This window comes from Bipolaris victoriae, assembly GCF_000527765.1.
Source record: "Bipolaris victoriae FI3 unplaced genomic scaffold scaffold_21, whole genome shotgun sequence".
Lineage (NCBI taxonomy): Eukaryota > Fungi > Ascomycota > Dothideomycetes > Pleosporales > Pleosporaceae > Bipolaris > Bipolaris victoriae.
This window is the reverse complement of record NW_014575371.1, coordinates 235,958-255,699: the sequence shown is the minus strand read 5'-3', so window position 1 is coordinate 255,699 and position 19,742 is coordinate 235,958. Positions and strand designations below refer to the sequence as shown.

The following is a 19,742-nucleotide window of genomic DNA, read 5'->3' as shown; positions in this document are numbered from 1 at the left end:
AAAGGGCGCGTAGTGAGTGGCGTTCGGTCGATGCGCTCATGGCACGATGTCACGAGCACAACCAAGCCCATGGCACATGACTCGAGCCTCCCCCTCCTCACCTGATACTCTGGGTGCTTACAGCAACCGCGCATCAGCGGGAATCCAAAGCGATTCAAGGCAGAGCATGTTGATAGTGAACTAGCTCTCTACGCATCCAAATCAACGCCTGCCTCCTAGGCGTTAGTGTCGAAGGATTTTGCTACGCTTGAGTCTCGGCGTTTTCACGATAACAGCCACATATCTCACGCTCTAGATCTGCCCACCTCAATTGGCCACGCGACACTTTCGCCAAAATGGCCAAAACCTTCTTTCTCGCAGACAATGAGGACAACGTGATGATGGAGAGGATACTACTCGCGGGGATAGTAGGCTTGCTGCCGTTTGTAATCCTACTCGTCCTCGGCATCCTCCAGTCTCCCAGAGCACTACCTCCGCCAGCTGGCTGTCGGAAACTTGGAATTAAAGGACGCAGCAACCTTGAAGACCAATACTCTAAGAGGTATGCCAAAGGCGGTGATCCAACCCCAGAAAAGCCATGGACCATAAAAGCGCTCTTTATCTACCCGTTGAAATCCGGTGGCCCCATTGAATTGGAAAAAACTGAAGTTATTCGAACTGGACTGAAATACGACCGTCAATTTACTCTCGCCCAGCAAGTTACTAGCCTACCATCTTTGGATGGAAAAGTCTCGAGTGAATGGCAATTCATGACCCAGCGAAGTTTCCCCCGCCTGGCCAAAGTCGAGACGGAAATGTGGGTACCCGATCCATCAGCAAGAGACTACAAGGAAGATGGAGAATGGGTGAAAAGCGAAGGCTGTCTTGTAATCCGATTCCCATTTACTCCCGACACCGACTTCACCCTGGAAGGCCTTGCCAACTATGGAAAAATCATGGCAGCAAAACTGGCTGGCAAATCCGAACCGACGCTGGAATTCAGAATACCATTCAACCCGTCGCAAGAGAGAATCAAGATCAAAGGATACACGAAAGAAGTTTTGCATATCTGGATGGACACTCCCGTTGCCCTGAATATGACCTCAGAAGTCGATCGCGAGGCTTTTGAGAAACTTCGATACACTCTGGGTGCCGCAAACCCAATTGCATTATTCAGAATCGACACAAATGCCTATCGTGAAGTTGGTAAAAATGCACCAAAGAAAGAAGACGTGGGATTCGAGACCATAATCGGCATGCAAGACTCTGTAAGTTATATCCTCGGCTCATTCCCTGAATGTGCAAAGTAAAAAGAAAACGGAAAACACCCAATCAGGTTTTATGCTGACAAAAATACAAATAGTATCCAATCCACATCATGAACATGGCCTCGGTCCACGACGTAGCCTCGAAACTCCCCGGCAAAGAGCCAAAATCCAGACACAATTGGCAAAACAGGCTCACTCTCCTCGACGCCATGCGTTTCCGCGCAAACCTCTACATTACTGGTCCCCCCGCCTTTGCCGAGGATAACTGGACAAAAGCCAAGATCTCATCCCCATCGAACCCCGGATCCTCACTCAATCTTCACGTGTCTTGCCGCACAACGAGGTGCAAGCTGCCGAATGTGGATCAGAAGACAGCAGTCCCAGATCGCAACGAGCCGTCGACTACGCTGCGGAGTTATAGGATTATTGATGAGGGCAGTAAGCATGCATGCTTGGGTATGCAAGTTACGCCGTTGGATGAGGGGGGTGTGGCTGTGGGGGATAGGATCGAGGTGCTGGAGGTTGGGGAGCATCGGTTTATTGGGGAGTAAAGTGGTGATGTAGTCTAAATGAATGGAGAATGCCGCAAGAAGCATTATGAGGAGGAGGAAGAATAGTTTAAGGAGTGTTGGATATTAAAGAGATCATAGGAAAATACGTCCAGGATGATTTTGCTAGTTGATCAGTCAGATTCGAGATGGAATCAACATGATTGAGCAATAATTTAAATAACCTCGGCTTAAGAATGACGATAATGATGTAACCCAGCAACTACAACTTCCCCATGACTCTTTCACAACCCCATAGCAAATCAAGTGAGAAAAGAAAAGGACAAAGAGGGACAGAAATATTGTCCTAGCATTTGGAAATGTAGCACATGTATATAAAAGAAACCAACCACAACATGCCTCACGTACATAAGAGTCCAACACCCTTTAGTCAAAAAAAAACACCCCCTTCTTTCAACCACACAACACTCAATCCCTACCCCCCTTCTCCACAAGCCCCTCAACCCACTCCTGAAGCCTCGCCCTCTTATCCTCCAACACAAGCGGATAATGGTCACACTCCAACCTCGTAACATCCACCTTCTTGCCCTCCCTCTCAGTCCCTGCCCAACTCGCCTCGATAGTGTCAATAGCCAATTGCTGCACCTTGGGCACAACGACTAAATCCTTCTCTGCAAAGAACCACGACACAGGCACGTCTTTGTAGCCCGCGTGTGTCAAGGGGTCCAGGAAACAGGCTCCAAAGTGGCGACCCATTTTGGCGACGTGGATGATGCCTTCGGAGAGGGGGAGGTCGCTGCAGGTGAGGGCCGCGACGGGGGCGGGGTCTTTGTGGTACATCCAGCCGTCCTTGAAGTTTTTGTTGGTTAGTTTGGGAGAGGTGAGTTAATAAGTGGAGGGGGAGGGATTTACTTCGCCAGCAGAAGGTACAACACCGCCCTGGTCTCCCAGCGTCTGAAAAGCGGTTTCACCGAGGCGCGGCGCGAGCGCGGTGAGATAGGCAATGCGGACCACGCCGCCTGGTTTACCCTGCTGCTCGCGTTCTTTTTTAGTTATGCCCTTGAGGGACTCGGTTGCTGGGATGCCTATAGTCACGTGTTGTTATCAGCCATGTGCAACATATCCTAAAGGTACAAGTCTGGGCTTGTGATATTTGCGTACCGCCGTAACTGTGAGCCACGAAGACGACTTCTTTGCCTTCATCTGATAGTTTCTCCACGTGCTCCTTGATATACCGGGCATCGGCGTACATGTTCGGTGGCGCGCCATCGGATTTGCGCTCGTAGCCTGCGGGGTAGCAAGGCGGCTCGAGAACTTGGATGTCGTAGCCTTTGGAACGGAGGGGCGTGACAATTGGATCGTAGGCATTTGCAGAGCAGAAGGAGCCTGGAATCAGGACGACGGTTGGTCGGCTAGACATGTTTGTTGGACTGGTGATGGATATGGGTGGTCACTAGGTTAGAGCCTTGGAGGTTAGATTTTTGTTTGGAAAGTCAATGCCGGTCCGTTCTAGATTTGCTTTACATGTGGGTGTTGCAAGTTCTTATTCTAGATGCATCTTGACCGGTTGTACATATTTGTCATCATGGTTTCCCATGGTTGCAAAGGATCGCTGGTGCGGGCCGCGTTGGAGTATTCTGATTGGGTTCTGGTGTTGAGTCTGCTTACAGAAGGTGGTACGCCTAACGTTACCCACATCGTGTACCGCAATTGCTTCGTAATGTCACCGGCTATTCGCGTGGAAGTGAGCCCACGTAGTATCCGGACGAGTTCGCCGAGGATAATCGAGCTGCAGACATAAAGTTAGCATAAACAAGCTATCATCCGATTCGTACCAATTTGATGATGAGCATGGTCGTTCATGCTGCCACTATCTTGTGAATGATACCATTGATCACAATTACCAAAGTAGGAAGATGCAGACATTTTAGAAAAGCCATTTTATTAGATCATTAAACAAAAAAATGAACCATTATCATGTGTAATATCCTAGTAACCGTCATTCACAGCCCCGTTTCATTCTATCATCCAACTCGTGTTACACCTCTTAGGCAGGAGGAGAGCTGACGCCGCTGTCTTGGACAGTAAGGGTGTATGAAGCAGCGCAAATGGTGCGGTACTCATCGTTTTCCCAGTGGTAGCCAGTGTTGGTGGCATATTCAGTGTCCCAGGTCTGAGTGTAGAGGGCGCAGTAAGTTCCGAGAGGAACATCGTTCTGAGTCAAGATGTAAGAAGTGAAGAAGTTGCATGGCCTGTAATGGCCGTCAGCATCGACGAGGTGCTCCTTATCGAAAGCGGTCTGGGCCTCGCAAGCAGCAGCGCAAAGGCTGGGGTCGTAGGGGTTCTCGTTGAACAGGCGCATGCCATTGTAGGTGTTGGAGCTGGTAGGAGCATCGATGGCAGCGGGAAGTTGGGTTGGTGCATTGAAGCGGGACACAACAGGGGCACTCTTGCAGACGGTATCATCTTGGCGCTTAGAGTATCCTGTTTTGATATTAGCTAAATACACCAAGAGAGGACAAGGTAAACTTACCGTTGCTGCCAGCAACGACGACGTGAAATTGCTCGCGGTACTGGCCATCGTTGATAGCCGTGTTTGTAGAGACAGGGTATCCAAAGAGAGCGCACTTGAGGTTGGTCTGGGGTTCAGGATCCGGGCAGGAGGAGGTCGGGGTGACTGTGGGATCACGCTCGTAGTAAATATTGAAGCCAAGGCAGAACTTCTCGCTATCACAGAAGTCGGCGCATGCCTGGACATTGTAGTCGGGACCATCAATGTTCTTGTAGGTCAAGTAACCAATCTGTTGGGTGGCTTTGTTAAGGCCCTTGAAAGCCTCGACGTAGCCGCTGGGAGCAGTTACTGCCAGAGCCTTGCTCTTGAGCAAGCTTGTGGGGTCCTGGTCCTGGTAGGCTTCAACAGAGCCACCGGGGGGAACAGGTGCACCACTGCATCAATTGTTAGCTGGCTTGATTGGCGATAAGATTCTACATTATTGACCTACCTTCCTGGCTCCGGAGTACCGTTGCTGCAAGAGGTCGATCGCTTCCTGGTCTGCACACCGTTGTTGCTGACATCTTGCTTGACCTCTTGGACGGCAGCGGGCTGGTTGTACTTGATTGGGGCGTTTGGCTTCTCATCAACCTTTGGCTTAAGGAGGTCGACACTGGGCAGAGGAAGAGCCTTAGCAGCCTCAAAGTTAGGCCTCTGGGGAAGGGCGGCAGCCAAACCGCTGATGGCGGAAACAGCGAGGAGAACGTTGCGCATCTTGAAGGATGAGTTTGGAGTAGAGGAAGTGAGTTGGGAGTGAAGGTTGTGAGGTGCGTTGGATGATGATCTTCAACCAGCGGGATGGGACGTGTTACTTATACAAGTTGGAAGAGCATCGTGATAGAGCCATGATTCAAAACTTGGACCAAGCGGCATGGTGCTAGCAGCAAGCCGCTGGTGTTGCTAGCCATGCCCCAGAGCCTGGCGACAGGCGGGCAGCTGGGCTCTGTGACGGCAGGGCTTGATGACTTTGCTAGATCGGGAAATAATGGAGAGAGTATGGCGAGTGGGAAAGATGGGAAATGGGTCGTGGAGCGGTAGGCTGTTGACTTTGGTGGCGTACCTGCTCAGTGATGCCGAAAGGTACCAGGGCTGTGTGCCCATGGGGATGCGCAGGGGATGCCATTGCCAAAGTGGTACGAGTTGTCAAGCCACAGACGCGGCCGGCAGCTGGATACATCGCCCTCACCGAAGGCATTGGGGAGGGCGGTCATGGGGGCGTCGAGAAAGCCTACCCAGAATAGTATCGGGAGAGAGACTGAGGCCAAAGCTTATCAGACGAACAATGAACAGGGCCATGTCGGCTGGGGGTCCTGTTGCCAAGGGCGGGAGATAGCTCGTCTCAACCCTCACAAGCGTAGCGATTTTCAGGCACCGCGCCTACGCCACCAGCCCCAAACGGGCGCGCTAGTCTGGAATCAGCTAGATGTACTTGCTGTTTCGGGGCTAGCGCATCGGCTAGCACGCTGGTTTCTGCAGCGTCCAATATCTCGTATCAGTTACCCTGACGTGACCAAAGGCCCGTCACCTCGCATACCCTTCCCATCGCTGGAGCGCCGTCAGACTCTACACTCCAAGTACACACACATGCACGCTCTGCTTCGCTCCAATGCCCAATACTTGCAAACTCGCATATGCAGCGGCGCGTGTCGAGCATGCCCAGGCGAGCGGTCAAGAACTGGCATCAACACGACAATATTGAGCCATTGTGCCTAGTACCGCGAGCTAACATACATCGATGTCCCCTGCAACACGCGGCGCCATTTCTGTCGACTATCCGACCGACTGGTCCGGCATCATGGACACCATCCGGCCCTGGCCTCGTTCTCCCACCGCTACGGACCTCTGTTCACGCCAACTGATTGATGAGCATCATGGGCACGACCCAGCCAAGAGGATAACCACGCGGTCGGATGGATTCTGCATTTAGCTTTCATATCAACAAGTTCGTCTGCTTGTCGTCATTGATTCCTCCTTGTGCATCCTGATTTGACTTGGAAAACGCCTCGCCATACTTACACCCATCACGGTACCCTTAGCGCGTTCCGCTCCACCCGTCCAGACACTGCATCAGCCACCGCTCAAGTCCGACCAGTCTTTTGTCTGCCACGATGGTGGTTTGTGTAGACGCGAGCTGAGATGCGGGGCTAGTCCCGTTCTCCAACGTGGCAGTCACGGTCACAACGAGCCATGAGGCTATGCTAGCAACCTTGTTCCTTGCATAACGCTAACCGATTCAGAGGTCTTAGAAGCGAGTGCCTTTAACGTTCCGAGTCAGCACCCACCACTGGGCATGTGGCTGGCTTCAACCGATCCAAGAGACTTTTGAATATTACAGCGCAAAATAAGAGCACACTTAGCAATTGCTTGAATGAGGGCGTCCGGTCAATGCGCGACGTTTTCCGTCAGTCTGCGTACCATACCATGGTAATCATAAATGGCCTACACATACTCATTTACTAAAGTCTCGAACATGCATCTATCGGCGCAAAGCCTGGGCCTATGGAATACTAGGCGCTTCCCCCACCTCTGCTGTTTGGCTACATCAAGGCTGAAACCAAATGATCGTGTTCAGATCTAGTACATCACGAGCATGATCCACACTATTCCAGCCACTACATGCGGCTCGCCTGAGGTGGGCTCGCCTGAAGTGTGCTCGACTACCACACTTCGCAATCCAGACGTCAAGCGCCGGTACCGGTCAATGTGGGCCAGAGGATTTCCAGCAACTTTGTCAATGCCACTTTTATCCCAAAGCTTGTGCAAGATACGATGCCAATGTGTCACTCCAAGCAGGTTTTACATATTTGTTCAATGGCATGGCGAGCGACAATGATAGAAACCGTTGGCTGGGCTTAGGTTACTCGCCTATCCACGCTCTCGGTGCCCCCAAGACCATGGTTTTCCAAAATCGTTTTCTCGATTGTTCGCTTGGGAATAGGGCGTAACTAGTGAGCTTGGTTTATTCCCCAGACCGTAGCAGCACAGAAACACACCGCTGCTTTGGGACGTAGTCTAGTCTTCACTCAGCTCGCCCACAGTACGCTACGCAGACTAATCGACCTCGCGTACAACTTCAGAGGCGCTCTGGGCACTCTATGGCCGTGCCGTTCCGTTGCAGCAATACCTGCATATTCGCCACAGCCTGCAAGGCGTAAGGTCGGGTCAAATGTAGGCGAGGCCGATGAGAACTGGAGAGCCGCGTCTGGCGAGTGTGAGGACCCGGCTCTAGATCTCTAAGACTGTACACTTTTGGCATAATGCCATCGTCAGATCAAGATGATCCACTCTCAAACCCCGCGACCCGCTCATGCATCAAGTGTATGGATGTGCTGGCCATTGATAAGGGTTCTGGACCTTACAAAGAGTCCAGCCACATTGTCAGGTGACGGTATGCTCCATCGGCAGGGCCTAGGTGTAAAAGACTCTCGACGAGGCTGAGCTGAACAGATGTGCTGGCCATGCCATGTTCAGTCTTCGTGTGCTCATTCTAGCCAGTCGATTCTTAGAATACCACGTTCATACGCTAAAGTAGAACACCCATGCTGCTTTCGAAATTTCCACACTTCCATTTTAGGATCTATGCTACTCAACAACACACCACTTGTGCCGCTCGTGTGGCTATAGAAGAAGAAACTCAACAACTCATCTGCACTACCTGTATGCTAACTTGGCATGATGTTTTCATGTCCAGCCAACGAGACATCTCGCTATCCTACCTCCTATTTATACATGTTCGCTTGCGTCAGAGAGTCATATATGTTGATACATCTTGCAAAGCGCCATGTCGCCATCTGACGCCACCATTATCAGCCACACGCATGCATTTACTATTGCCCATCTGCAAGGGACGGCGACAATGACATCGTGTATGTACCTACATTCCTTCTTCACTCACTCATACTCTGGAAGACATGATTACTTCTCGTCAGCAATACAATTATCTACATTCGTGCTCGCACTCGCACTCGCTCAAACCCCTATATCTTTAACGCCGCCATGATGAATCCATGGGCGTTGTTTGTTTTGCCAACCTCCAGACTGAAACAACTCTCCTTGCATTATTTGAAACATGACCGAGCGAGCGAGTAAACATCAGACCTACGCGCCCAAATATGACTCAAGTACAATCATCTGGAACTTGCTAGAGAGTCAAAAAAACATCCCAACATGAACGTCGATGTTACAACTATACCAAACTAAGTTTATTTTTATTTGTTTGATTGTTTAGTTGTTTTGGTTGCCCTGTTTCCCAAGAGCCGGAGCACCCGGCACTTGGTCTGCGCCGTCGTCCGGCCCGCTAACCTGCATTGATGATTGGCTTCTTGCACCCTGCAGCAAGGCAGGGCAAGTGAGCGCAAGGAATAGGCTGATAAAAAAAAGAAAAAAACCGTAAAATATCCCTAGTCCATTCGCTTACCCACGTGGGCTTCGGTACAGTAGGTTGGTAAAACCGAAGCGAGAGTTACACGACTGCCCCCCCCTCCGTTTGGGCGGGATTGCTGTTTCCACGCGCCCTTCTTTATTGCTTTTGTCGCCGAATTCCCCTTTTTGTTTGCTATTTGCGGAAGCGGGAGGGATGAATGCTTGTTTGGTTGTTTTTGTGCCTGTTCGCGTTCGCGTTGGAAGGCGGTTTGCTATCAAGTTTTGGGTTTGGATTGTTCCGGTGGCTGCCTTTTTTCTTATTGTTGAGAGAGAAAAGGGGTTTATTTTTCGGTGTATGATTCATTTTGGCGAGTTTGGTGCATACAGACTTTATTTGTGTGTGTGTAGGGAGCGCATGAGTAGCTGGCTTGCAGGGTTGGCAGGGCTGAACTCAGCTGCGGGGGCTATTCTCCGTTGGTGATGTCCGAGCTCGTTCTTGCGAACACATTTTCAATATGGCGGTGTGCTAGGCGAGAGTTTCTTTCGGTGTGAAAATCTGGGATTATTCTGGCATCACACCCTACGTCTAGCACTGCTACTGCATTCTGAGACTGGCAGTGCTTTCTGGCAGTGCTTTCACAGTGTGACGGCGCATTGATAAGTGACAAACCCTCATACGTGTGAATATGACGCTTGGAAAATTCCTCAACGCAAAAACATACGAGTGGCCGTTACCTAGTCTTGGTCATTTCTGCATATCTGGCAATGAGTAGAATGTTCTCGGGAGACATGCGACGGTGATTGTAGCAACAATCATACGAACAATCGCAATCGCAATCATAACGGCTGTGGGAAAACGATGACAACAACAATTGTAGTTTCCATAGGCAAACATAGCAGTGATTTTTTGGTAACTCATACGGCAATTGAGATGGCAGCTAAACCGAGTATAAGAACAGCTCAGTTTTCGATTATGAGTCGATCACATCATCTCCTCCTTCATTAAGTATATAAACTCCTTCGAAAACTTCCTCGACAGCATATGAGACTCCAAGAAGAAGCTTGAAAGACGCCAATGGACCCAATGAATCAGCCATAGAAGAAAGAACAAAGACAAAGACGGAAGGTACCCCAGATGCCGCGATAATCAATCTGCCTCTACCTGTGGTCCCCGCCGTTAGGGATGAGAACGTCCAAGTATTCAGACTGGACAAATAAGCGTCGAAAGCCACGAATGCCCTCTTCCATGTTGACCAAGCTGATCGGAAAATTCTCCTCAAGGCTGTCAAGTGGAACGAATTCAAGCGCGCAATGGCTCAAGTGGGTCTATCCTGTCCTAGGCCATGCTTGTGCAAGAACCCAAGGCTTTCGAAGATCTCCTATGGCAAAGCTCCAATATCTCCCTATACCTTTCTCCGCGCAAGAACCAGCGTATGCCGGTAAGAAGTCAGGCCACCTTGAGCACGGCGCTAAGAGACTTCGGACGTGATGGCAATAATGACATTATGCACGCAAATACTGCACCGATGCCAGAGGACCACAACAACAGCAATCCAGATGCCCCTCCACCGCAGCAACAAGCGGACGCCTCCAACAGCCCATGATGAACTATACGCATGTGTTTTTCCTCCATTACTTCGCCTTTTGTGTTCGCCCTAGCGACACTATCTATCTTGGCCCTCCCTGAGATCACAAAAAAGGCAGAATCTGTTTCGGGTACTCGGAACATTGGACAACAACGAGCCGCAAGGTTTACTGTCCTGGCGAGTAGGGACTTTTTTGCTGTATATTTCTGGTCGGTTTCGTGCCATGTGTGCACATCAGCATACACTTTGCATGGGACAAGGACCTGTTCGAATGGCTCACTACAGCGTTAAGCGTCAACAGTACAAAAACTCGGCAACCGTCGCGTCAGCAAAATAAAATTGAGGGATCGAAGCTGATAGACATGTCATTTGACCACACGCACCGTATACAGTCGAAAACTGCTGCAACAGTGAGACACATCGTCGTCGACTCGCAAGCAGGGTCTGCACAAGATTCCATCCGGATACTGCATCGAATTATATACGATAGAGGAATACCTACAATAAACATATATTGTTTGGATACACGCCAACTATATATGGAGGTGCGCAATTCGAATATTTAGTTACAAGCGTCGGTTCGACATTGACGCCAACATTGGAACGCACGCAAATGTCGACAACCACCATGAGGAGATGGTCATTCGACAGCCTCCAAGAAATCGAACTAGGGAAGTGTTCGCGTCAACGTACGTTCATTCCAACAAATTGGTTGGGAAAATATGGTCCAGTATAACGGATATACCACACACATGCGCATACAATGACATGACGAATTCCTCTCTACTAGTCTTTTCATTCAAGTCGCTCAAGTTATTCAAACCGAGGCAGCATCAAGCTCAAGCTGCACTTGAATTCTTCCATCCCACATGCTTTCAGCCAAAGCAATACAAGCACTTCACAATTTTCCCACATTAGAATTGTATATAGAAGACGTTTTCTCGAATAACCAATTCCGCTGTCGTCGATTCAAAGACCCTGCCCTTATATCTAACATACAAAATGTCTGGCAGCACACTCCCGAGGAATACTAGAGGAAGAATACTACAGGAACATAATGCCGTATGCCTGGAACTTCTCGTATAAAGGAATTTTTCTTTTCCGGAAGCTATCGAAGCAAATCCAGGAGCCTCCAGGATCCATAAACATAAACTTCAAGTTCAATGCCGAGACGCAGTGGGAAGAGTATAACCAGTAGCCAGTTGTCTCTTTGCAATATCTCGGACTTCCACATAGCTCACCTCACTGCTTCTACTCGATCAATCATAAGGCGTCATCTATCCTTTTCAGCTTTCTCCCACAGAAGAAGGCGAAAGTAGATAGCGAGTACAGCGATGCCGACGACGATATCCAGGAGGACGCTGACAAGGATGTCAAACACGACCGAGTGGACGTTGAGTGATGTAATAATATACTCTCAAACCCGCTATACTACCCAGATAGCAAGGAATGTTTCAGAAAAGTTCTCTATCAGGGATTGGCAAAAGGCAGCAAAAGTATGGTGTATGAACGTAGTAGATTTCAAGGTCACTGGTGACCAGCGGCTTGTGTTCATACCAAGCGTAGTCGGACACTCCAACGTATCGTATGTTCCCACACCAGGTCATTGGTAGTCCTGAGACGTCCGAGAGGGCTTCCAGACACAATATCTACCAACTTACTGATAAGACTTGGCATGGCCAGTGAGATTGCCAAAGGTAGGCGCAACATTCATCTCCGCCAGTGTACGAGGACGGAAAGCTTGATCGCAAAACCTGCATCAGCCCAAACGGTATATGAAAGTATATACATCCTCTACCACCCAGCTCTGGTGTTGCCGCGCCAAAACTTCATATGTCTCGTGCGCGATGCGAAACGTAGGATCCTCCCGAAGAAGACTACACAGCCCATATACCATATACCCGAGTGCACCTTGTTCAAACCAACGCGTCTCCACCAGCTATCAAGGTAATCAAAACGATTATATATCCAACTCCGACTACGACTACAGCAACCTTCTTTGTTCGATTGAGCGCATCAAGTTCGCGATGTTCCGGCATCCAAGCCTTGCCCCAATTAATGCCTTTTAGACAACAGGCCTATTTCCTCACCAGGTCCTGATGGGACTGATTTGTACGGCTTGAACAGCTCACTGGTGATGAACAATACTCCATATAGCGAAGACGATTTTCAAAATAGCTAGCGACATCATCATCGATCCAAAAAAACACGCCCTTATATAACACTTCTTTATCGCGAATAACGGGATCCCGGACACCACTCACTTGTTCACGACACAGCGAAGAGCAATCCCAGTCACAAATGTGTGAGTCGTGCTGGAATACGCAAACATGGGTGTTTCCCCTACAAGTTTCTACTAGGACGAAAAGCCGGCTGTGAAGGACAGTACGAGATTCCTAATACGAAGCTCTTTCGGAACAGACGCAGCAAGGGAACATGGAAATAAAGGTGATCCGCGCTTCGTTCAGGCAATTGCATGAGAATGCATCGCCAAACCGTTATATATACCACGACAAATCCAAGACCAAGAAACGATACACGAAGACCACTGTATGGTTTTTCTTATAGAGAGCCACAGGAAAATACAAACCTGCCATTCCCCCCCCCCCCCCTGCGGAGATTATCATGGCGCATGGAATCGCCAAACCGTTATATACCGCGAAAAAAAAACCAAGACCAAAGCAAACCGACTATTCCGCTGCGCCAAACGAACCAGACAGTTCACTAGGAGAACGACTGTTACATGGCTTTTATACACACTCACAGCAAGTGAAAACACCTCGATTACGAGTGTATGTGTGTGCGAGCTAGTCCCATAAAGCGCATATAATACAAATGGATCGCCAAACCGTTATAAACCGCAACAACAGTCAAACCAGAAGATGTACTCCGAGACCCCGGGCTACCATGGCTTCTCGTATATAGAAGACATGGAAAAAAAAATGCGAACATACTTCGATCATCGGTGTGTACGAGCTCGCCGCAGAAAACCGGACATGTGGATTGACAGCGACCTCAGAATATAGCGACAGAAGACAGCTGCGAAAGAAGCGTTACGTTTTCTGGGATACAAGATTATGCGGAGAGACTCCCATATCCTCTTTCACGGAGAGAGAGAGAGAGAGAGAAGCGTTGCCGACTTAGTTCCCTTGACGACGTTCCGTAGGGATACGGTCCCAGTTCCCGACCCCATACCCGTATATTGAGAGATGAGACGCTTTTTTGTTTGTTGAGGGTTTGGACGCTATTTTGGAGGATGTGGAGCATATCAAGAGGGAGATTGGGTGTCTGCACTTATTATGGGAGCGAGTAGAGACAAGGAATATACCGGGACCTAACCCTGTGTTGGGAGGAGGATGTGAATTGGTGGTTCTGGATATACAAGATGAGATGATATGATTCTCTTTGGTGTGCCTGGGCGAACAAGAGAATTAAGTGTGACTTGTACTTTTTGATTCTATCTTCGGCTATGTTTATTATATGAGAATGAAGAGCGGGACGTAAATGAAGTTATTACATGACACCTCTATACATTAGCTATCGCTGTAGTAACAACCAAGCCACCATCAATTACGCTATTCTTTACCAAGTGATTGAGCAAACTCCTTTTCGTGCTCCGGTAATCCATCTACATATTCGCCCAAGAGGGTCTTCAAGTCTTCCTCAAAAGGTTCGCCCTGGTCAGCTGCCATCTGCCTCCGCAACGCGTGTGCTTCGGACATGGCGTGAAAAGTATCAGTGATTTTCTTTTTATCTGTGCATAAATCATGTTAGTTGGCAGCTTCTCTCCTCTTTCTGACACGATTTGCCAGCGGAGTGTTGCCGCATTCTTCGTATCAAGCCATCTACTAGGGACATATCACTGACTGATGCTTGGTTCACCTGGTGCTGGTATCTCCTGGTCAGGGTTCATTGGCGGCACGCCTTTTTCCCAACGGCTGAAGACATTGATTGTGCCACAATCGCCTACAGCAACACACCATTGGCCGTCACGACTCCATGAAAAATGGCGAAAGGCGAAAGCTTTGTACTTTGGAGTCTCTACAATCTTGTGGGCTTTGATGGAGCGGAAGGGATCGGATATGCCTCGGTCACGAACAACCTCCTTTACTTTCTTTTGCTTCATCTTAGTGTTCCCGGAGCCGGCGCTAATGGCGGAGGACGCGGTCGAGGCCGAGCTGCCTTCTCGAACATGTCGGGGCAGACCCAGCGGCACTTCTTTTCCAGCATAGAGCTTATCGTCTCCTGTACTTGATTCTCCCGTACCAGAGTTCTCGAGGCGTTGAAGGTCCCAGAAAAATGTCTTACTCTTTTCATTGCCCGCAACCAGGATCGGGTGGTGGCCGAGCTCGTGGAAAAGGGAGAATCGAATGTAAAACTGATTGGTATACGGCAAATCAAATTGGAGGAGACGCTGGAAGCGACCACCCCATGCTGACCGTGTGTTTGATGTTAGATTGGCTGATATTGTGACTGGTGTGCGACTGTTGACCGCGCTTGAGGTCGGAATAGGTGCAGGAGGCGTAACGGTACGGTCTGAGCTGAAGTGGTCGATACTCCAGAGGATGATTTTGCCTTCTCGGCATGCATGACTAAAAATCAGATCATTGTACCATTGGATACTAGCAAAAGTCAGTACATGTAGCCCGGTAACCCGGAACGAGGACGCTTTATGTACCAGTCTATAAAATCGGTGTGGATCTCAGTGGTGGAAAAATGCGGGTAATGCACCATTACCGGCTTGTCGGTTCCGGTATGTTCTTTGAGATCATCCGGGACAGCCCACTGCATGTATTGTTAGAAGAGAGATTTGTAGCACCTCTTCTTGCAAAGTACCTACTAGATTGATCTTGGTATCCATACCCGCAGTGAGGATGTATTTTCCTTTGGGGTGATATGACTGCCAATGTCAGTTGATTTCATTGGCTATAGTAGCAAGGTACACACTAGGGTCAAGATTTGATCTTTGTGACCTTGGCCGTAGCATACGGCCCCAAGCGGTTGCTTCTCATGCGAAGGGTGCAGGCTCCACAACCGGAGGCTGTGGTCAATGCTGACTGATGCGATGATGGTGGGATCGACCGGGGATATGGCAAGGTCGTTGACGGACTACTTGGCGTCAGATGTGTATGTGACTTGCAGCGGATATGCTTACATCGCCATGGCCTATCAGCGTCTGTGGCACACGTCAGCGGGTGGTGTAGGATGGGTGCCGCAGAACGTGCCGCCGAGAGATCACCAGTTCGGACATTGAGAACCTTGATACGGGAGTCGCAAGCTACGCAGACGAGTGGGTCTCCATTGGTAGCCTGAGACCATACGACGCTGTTGTACCTGATTTGCTGAAAAAAAGGAAGGGCTGCATTAGTAGGAGCAAGCCATGGGAGCGGCGACCAACCTTGGGATTCGCTGAACCATTTTCTGCAGTGTTTTCCTCGTCTTCAAACCAGCGCAAGATCTCAATGGACCCATTCTTGTCGAGAACGCATCGACAGACGATAGTCTAGATTAATAAGCGCTGGGCATGCAGGACCAGGCACAATGTGAGACGTACAAACGGGCCACCACAGACCGCGAAAACGGGATCCAGGCCGGGTGCAGTGTAAGGATAGAAGTCGACGTCGTAGAATTGAGCTAGTACAAAAGTGGTCAGCGATGCATGTAGCGAGGCCTGATTTGACCTCACTGGAGCTAAGCTTAGACTTTGTTTGGCCCTGGGGGAGAGTTAGTAGTGGCTACTGCCCAGCTAAGTTGGGTGGGTTACGCCTAGTCGGATGGTGCCCCTCAGAGTAGGCAATTCCCAGCTGGCTTCCATCTTGGCATGCGTCTGGCGGTGATGGTAAAAAAAAATGCTCAGGGCGAGGGGGTGATGTGCAGAGCAGGGCTCCTCCGGTGGGCGGGTCGCAGGGGGTCTCGCCCTGCACCGGCTTGATAAGAACCGGTCGTTGAAGGCAGAAGTGAGGCGGAGGGAGTGGGAGCCGGGGATGTGGGAAGTTTTTTTTTCCTCTGGGGGGTCTTGCCAAAGCGGGCGGGTGTGTAGCAAACGGAGAAGAGGTGAAGGAAGATGGTTTAGGCGCTTACAAGCGCAGCTGCCAATGAGGGGGCGTAGAGGTGAGCAGGGGTGGCTTGCATGTGGCTTGTGGCGTAGGCAAGACGATCGCCGATGACGAAAGACAGGTGAGTGGTCTCGACAACAGAGGTAACCAGCTGGTGGTATCACTGACTGGGCACAAAGGTGGCTCTGATGGAGAGGCCGTGTCTGTCCTCCCGTACGTGCGTACGAGTGGATGTAGGCGTGACTGCGTAGTGCTGCAGCAGAGACCGGAGAGATGACGGCGAGGCGCTGGGGGCGGAGGTAGCTAGCGGACGGGCTGCAGCGCCCATGTGGTGATGGGCAGGGCTCCTTGGCTACGTACATACTTGTTACTACTAGTACTACACCTCCAGTAGCCACCTCACTGCACTGCACTGCACTGCGCTCTCCTCTGCTGCCGCCAACAGGCCCAAGGCCCTTTGAGGAAAACTCATCCCCCACCTAGCACATGTCTCCGCTGTCACAGATGCCCCTTGCCCATGCCCTGAACTCTCTCAAACACCGGCCTCGTCTTGACAGGTGACATTCTTGCTCTGTGCTGCTGCTGCTTGAACCCCCCCCCGCTGCTCACAGTGGTACGCTAACCAATGCCTCATGGCCCCAAAGTCTCGCCTCGCTCCCGGAGCGCCACCTCCACTTGCCGAGCCCGTCTTGATCAGCCCTCACAGTCCTTGGTTCCTTTTGCCCTTCCTTTTTTTTCTGGCCCTGCGCCTGCCACTGACCTACATACTTGCCCACACTACGTACTACATACTCACTAGTATATCCGACGGCAATCTTCAAATCTCACCTCGTATCGCCTTGTCCCCACTACCCACTGCTCCCACATACTTACTACGATCTTTTCTCCTCATCACGCCCTCGCCCTGCTCGCCTCCCTGTCCTGGCCCCGGCACAGCTGCAGCCGTTCGCTCTGTTCGCTCGCATTGTTTAGGCGTCGTTCCCACCATCCGGAACTCCTCCCTGTGACCCCAACCCCACAAGCGAGCTAGGCCCAACGTCAACCAACCGCCTTTTTCCGGCCTCACAGGGGTGCGGTGCGCGTCACTTTCGGCCCTCTCGTAGCTTTCTGCTCACTTCCACACGCTGCATTCTGCATATGCTCCTGAGCTCTAGCTTGTTGCGGCGCGCCCTATCCCTGGACTGCCTCATATATCCTTACTGCGCTGCTCCATTCCTGCGCCGACGAGGGTGAGGGGCGGTGGAGACGTCTGTGATCGCGCATTACATCATTGCAACTGACTCGTATCATACTCGGCCTCTTGTCCCATTCACTCCCACAGCGCGCTCGTCTCGTGTCGCACCCGTTTCACTGCGTTGCGTTCCCTCGTCGCTATTCGCATCCGTGCGCAACGGTCCGGCCAACGTGCTCTCGTCCCACCTTGGACCCTGACACTATTTGACCAGCCCGCGCTCCCTCGTCGCCTGGTCGTCCGACAACGTCCCCTCTCTTAGAGCGAATTATTAGATTCGGTCTCTTTGGGGCAAGAGTGGTCCAAACCACGGTCCAAACCACACCCGCTATTCCGCTCCTTTGTTGCCCGCCGCAATGGACACCACCTTCATCACCATCCATGGTATGTCCCTTCCATCTCGTCTCTCCGGAACCCACACTCAGCCTCGACAGACCTCTCCGACGATGCCCACATCCTGTACTCGTCTGATTCCATTGTCGACATCCTCGGCCACACTCCCGACGAGGTCGTCAACAGGTCCGTGTGGCAGTTTTTTCATCCAGACGAACTTCCCCTCGCCAAAGCACAGCACAGTCGCGGCGTGAGGCTCGACAAGGCTGCCGTCTTGTCTTACTGCCGCCTGAAGAATCGCCAGGGCGAGTGGGTCGGCTGTGAATGCTGCTTCTCGGTCGTCTACGATGTGCTCGTATGCTGCACCAGCGTCTACCGGCACGGCATGCAGAGTCAGAGTAAGCTTCTAACTCCATTTGTCGCTCCATGCATGCTGACCCGCACCAATCAGAGCGTGCAGTTGAGGCGCCCATAGTCCGCAAGTTATTCGCTTCCTCCCCAAAAGACCCTCGCTATCATATGCTGTCTCACTTATCAACCAAGTTTGACCTTGGCCACGAGGATCAGACCCATGAGCCCCGCGCTGCCCTGTTTCTCAACAGATTCACCCGCACCTTGACTGTCATGTACGCGACAAGCGGCATAGAGCAGATCATTGGCATTTCGAGCGAAGCCATGAAGGGACGCAGCTTCTACTACTGCATAGCCCCAAACTGTCTCGAGGATGCCGTCCGCTGTCTCGAGTCGGCCAAAGGTAACGACTCGATTGCGTACATGCGCTTCTTCTTCAGAGACCCCCGTCAGGACGACCCACCCGAAGCTAGCTCATCCGAAAGTGAGGACGATATGATGACCGATGTGACTAGCTCGGACGAAGAGTCTGAGGGTGGTGTGGGGCTTGGCACATCAGGTGATGCTAGTTCTAGACAGCCGTCCGTTGCAAACAACAGCACCAACGAGAGCGCAGAGGCGTCAGCCTCACGCTCAAACTCAAGGGAAGATCCCAGCTATCGCTCAGCTGGCTCAGCCACTCACCAGGCAATGTTTGGCGGTTCTGCGCCACGCTCCTCCATCTCATCTGCGAGCTCGCCTCGTTCTGAGCCCCGTGATGAACCCATCGAACTCGAGGCTGTTATATCGTGCACCTCGGACGGACTTGTCGTGTGCCTGCGTCGTGCGCGCCCAATGTTGCCAGGCGCTATGCCTGTTGCACAGCCAGCCCACCAGTACAATGGCATCTTTGCGGCTCCCTGGGCAACACAACCCGTGTTCCATCCTGCACCGCCGCAGATGCCTCAGTACCCTCTAGGTGCGCGACACCCAGCCATGGCACATGCGGGACCCGCGATGGACTTTCAAAATAGCTTCATGAAGAGCATCCGTGACGTTGCCGTCTTTGCTTGGGCACTCACTGGAATCAACGGCAGCCTCGTCGACTATGCTCGTGGTAAACCAGTAGGCGAGAGTCAGCCTCCAGATGGCTTTCCTATCTGGAATCCGTTGCCAGAACCAAACGGCTTCGGCGGGAAGCAATTGTCTGTGCCCCCGTCAGGTTATGGGTCTGGGTCCAACAGCTCCGCCAGCAATGACCCATTTGGGTTTGGGGACCCTGGCCGCTGAGATCTTTGATCGCCGCACATGCACTTGAGTCGATCCAAACGCATGTCACAGTAATACGGGGTGCTTTGTCATCGTAGACGTTACCGGCTTCAGTCTTTTTATCCGACTGAACAGAGCAGCCAGACTATCATGTCAACAGGAGTCACGGTCATGGCGTCTTGCTGGTACGTTATGAATCTACCCGAGCAATTGCACGGAATATACCAGGTCGCATAGCACTATGTTACTAGATATGGTATGCTTTGTC

General features: G+C 51.0%; 7 protein-coding genes across 7 annotated transcripts; 3 read left to right on the top strand and 4 right to left on the bottom strand.

The window, feature by feature from the left end:
- Positions 1-335: 335 nt before the first annotated feature.
- Positions 336-1,798, top strand: COCVIDRAFT_35679 (hypothetical protein; the record flags this gene model as incomplete). Its single annotated transcript, XM_014703652.1, has 2 exons — positions 336-1,247; positions 1,343-1,798. The coding sequence occupies 2 exons, from the start codon at positions 336-338 to the stop codon at positions 1,796-1,798; spliced, it is 1,368 nt and encodes a 455-aa protein (XP_014559138.1).
- Positions 1,799-2,224: 426 nt separating this feature from the next.
- COCVIDRAFT_92861 (hypothetical protein) lies at positions 2,225-3,176 on the bottom strand (the record flags this gene model as incomplete). Its single annotated transcript, XM_014703651.1, has 3 exons — positions 2,225-2,605; positions 2,669-2,841; positions 2,918-3,176. The coding sequence occupies 3 exons, from the start codon at positions 3,174-3,176 to the stop codon at positions 2,225-2,227; spliced, it is 813 nt and encodes a 270-aa protein (XP_014559137.1).
- Positions 3,177-3,803: 627 nt separating this feature from the next.
- COCVIDRAFT_92776 (hypothetical protein) lies at positions 3,804-5,021 on the bottom strand (the record flags this gene model as incomplete). Its single annotated transcript, XM_014703650.1, has 3 exons — positions 3,804-4,240; positions 4,290-4,702; positions 4,759-5,021. The coding sequence occupies 3 exons, from the start codon at positions 5,019-5,021 to the stop codon at positions 3,804-3,806; spliced, it is 1,113 nt and encodes a 370-aa protein (XP_014559136.1).
- Positions 5,022-8,720: 3,699 nt separating this feature from the next.
- COCVIDRAFT_92568 (hypothetical protein) lies at positions 8,721-8,876 on the bottom strand (the record flags this gene model as incomplete). Its single annotated transcript, XM_014703649.1, has 1 exon — positions 8,721-8,876. A coding segment is annotated over one exon (156 nt), but the record flags the coding sequence as incomplete, so codon positions are not given.
- Positions 8,877-11,312: 2,436 nt separating this feature from the next.
- Positions 11,313-11,657, top strand: COCVIDRAFT_24579 (hypothetical protein; the record flags this gene model as incomplete). The annotated part of the gene is made up of 2 exons (XM_014703575.1): positions 11,313-11,440; positions 11,492-11,657. The coding sequence occupies 2 exons, from the start codon at positions 11,313-11,315 to the stop codon at positions 11,655-11,657; spliced, it is 294 nt and encodes a 97-aa protein (XP_014559061.1).
- A 2,173-nt stretch (positions 11,658-13,830) lies between these two features.
- On the bottom strand, positions 13,831-16,070 carry COCVIDRAFT_92628 (hypothetical protein; the record flags this gene model as incomplete). Its single annotated transcript, XM_014703648.1, has 11 exons — positions 13,831-14,009; positions 14,123-14,877; positions 14,934-15,040; positions 15,096-15,155; positions 15,203-15,364; positions 15,411-15,431; positions 15,505-15,597; positions 15,654-15,758; positions 15,810-15,889; positions 15,942-15,969; positions 16,020-16,070. 11 exons carry the CDS (start codon positions 16,068-16,070, stop codon positions 13,831-13,833), a joined length of 1,641 nt encoding a protein of 546 aa, XP_014559134.1.
- Positions 16,071-17,898: 1,828 nt separating this feature from the next.
- Positions 17,899-19,495, top strand: COCVIDRAFT_92711 (hypothetical protein; the record flags this gene model as incomplete). Its single annotated transcript, XM_014703647.1, has 3 exons — positions 17,899-17,926; positions 17,977-18,273; positions 18,327-19,495. 3 exons carry the CDS (start codon positions 17,899-17,901, stop codon positions 19,493-19,495), a joined length of 1,494 nt encoding a protein of 497 aa, XP_014559133.1.
- Positions 19,496-19,742: the final 247 nt, after the last annotated feature.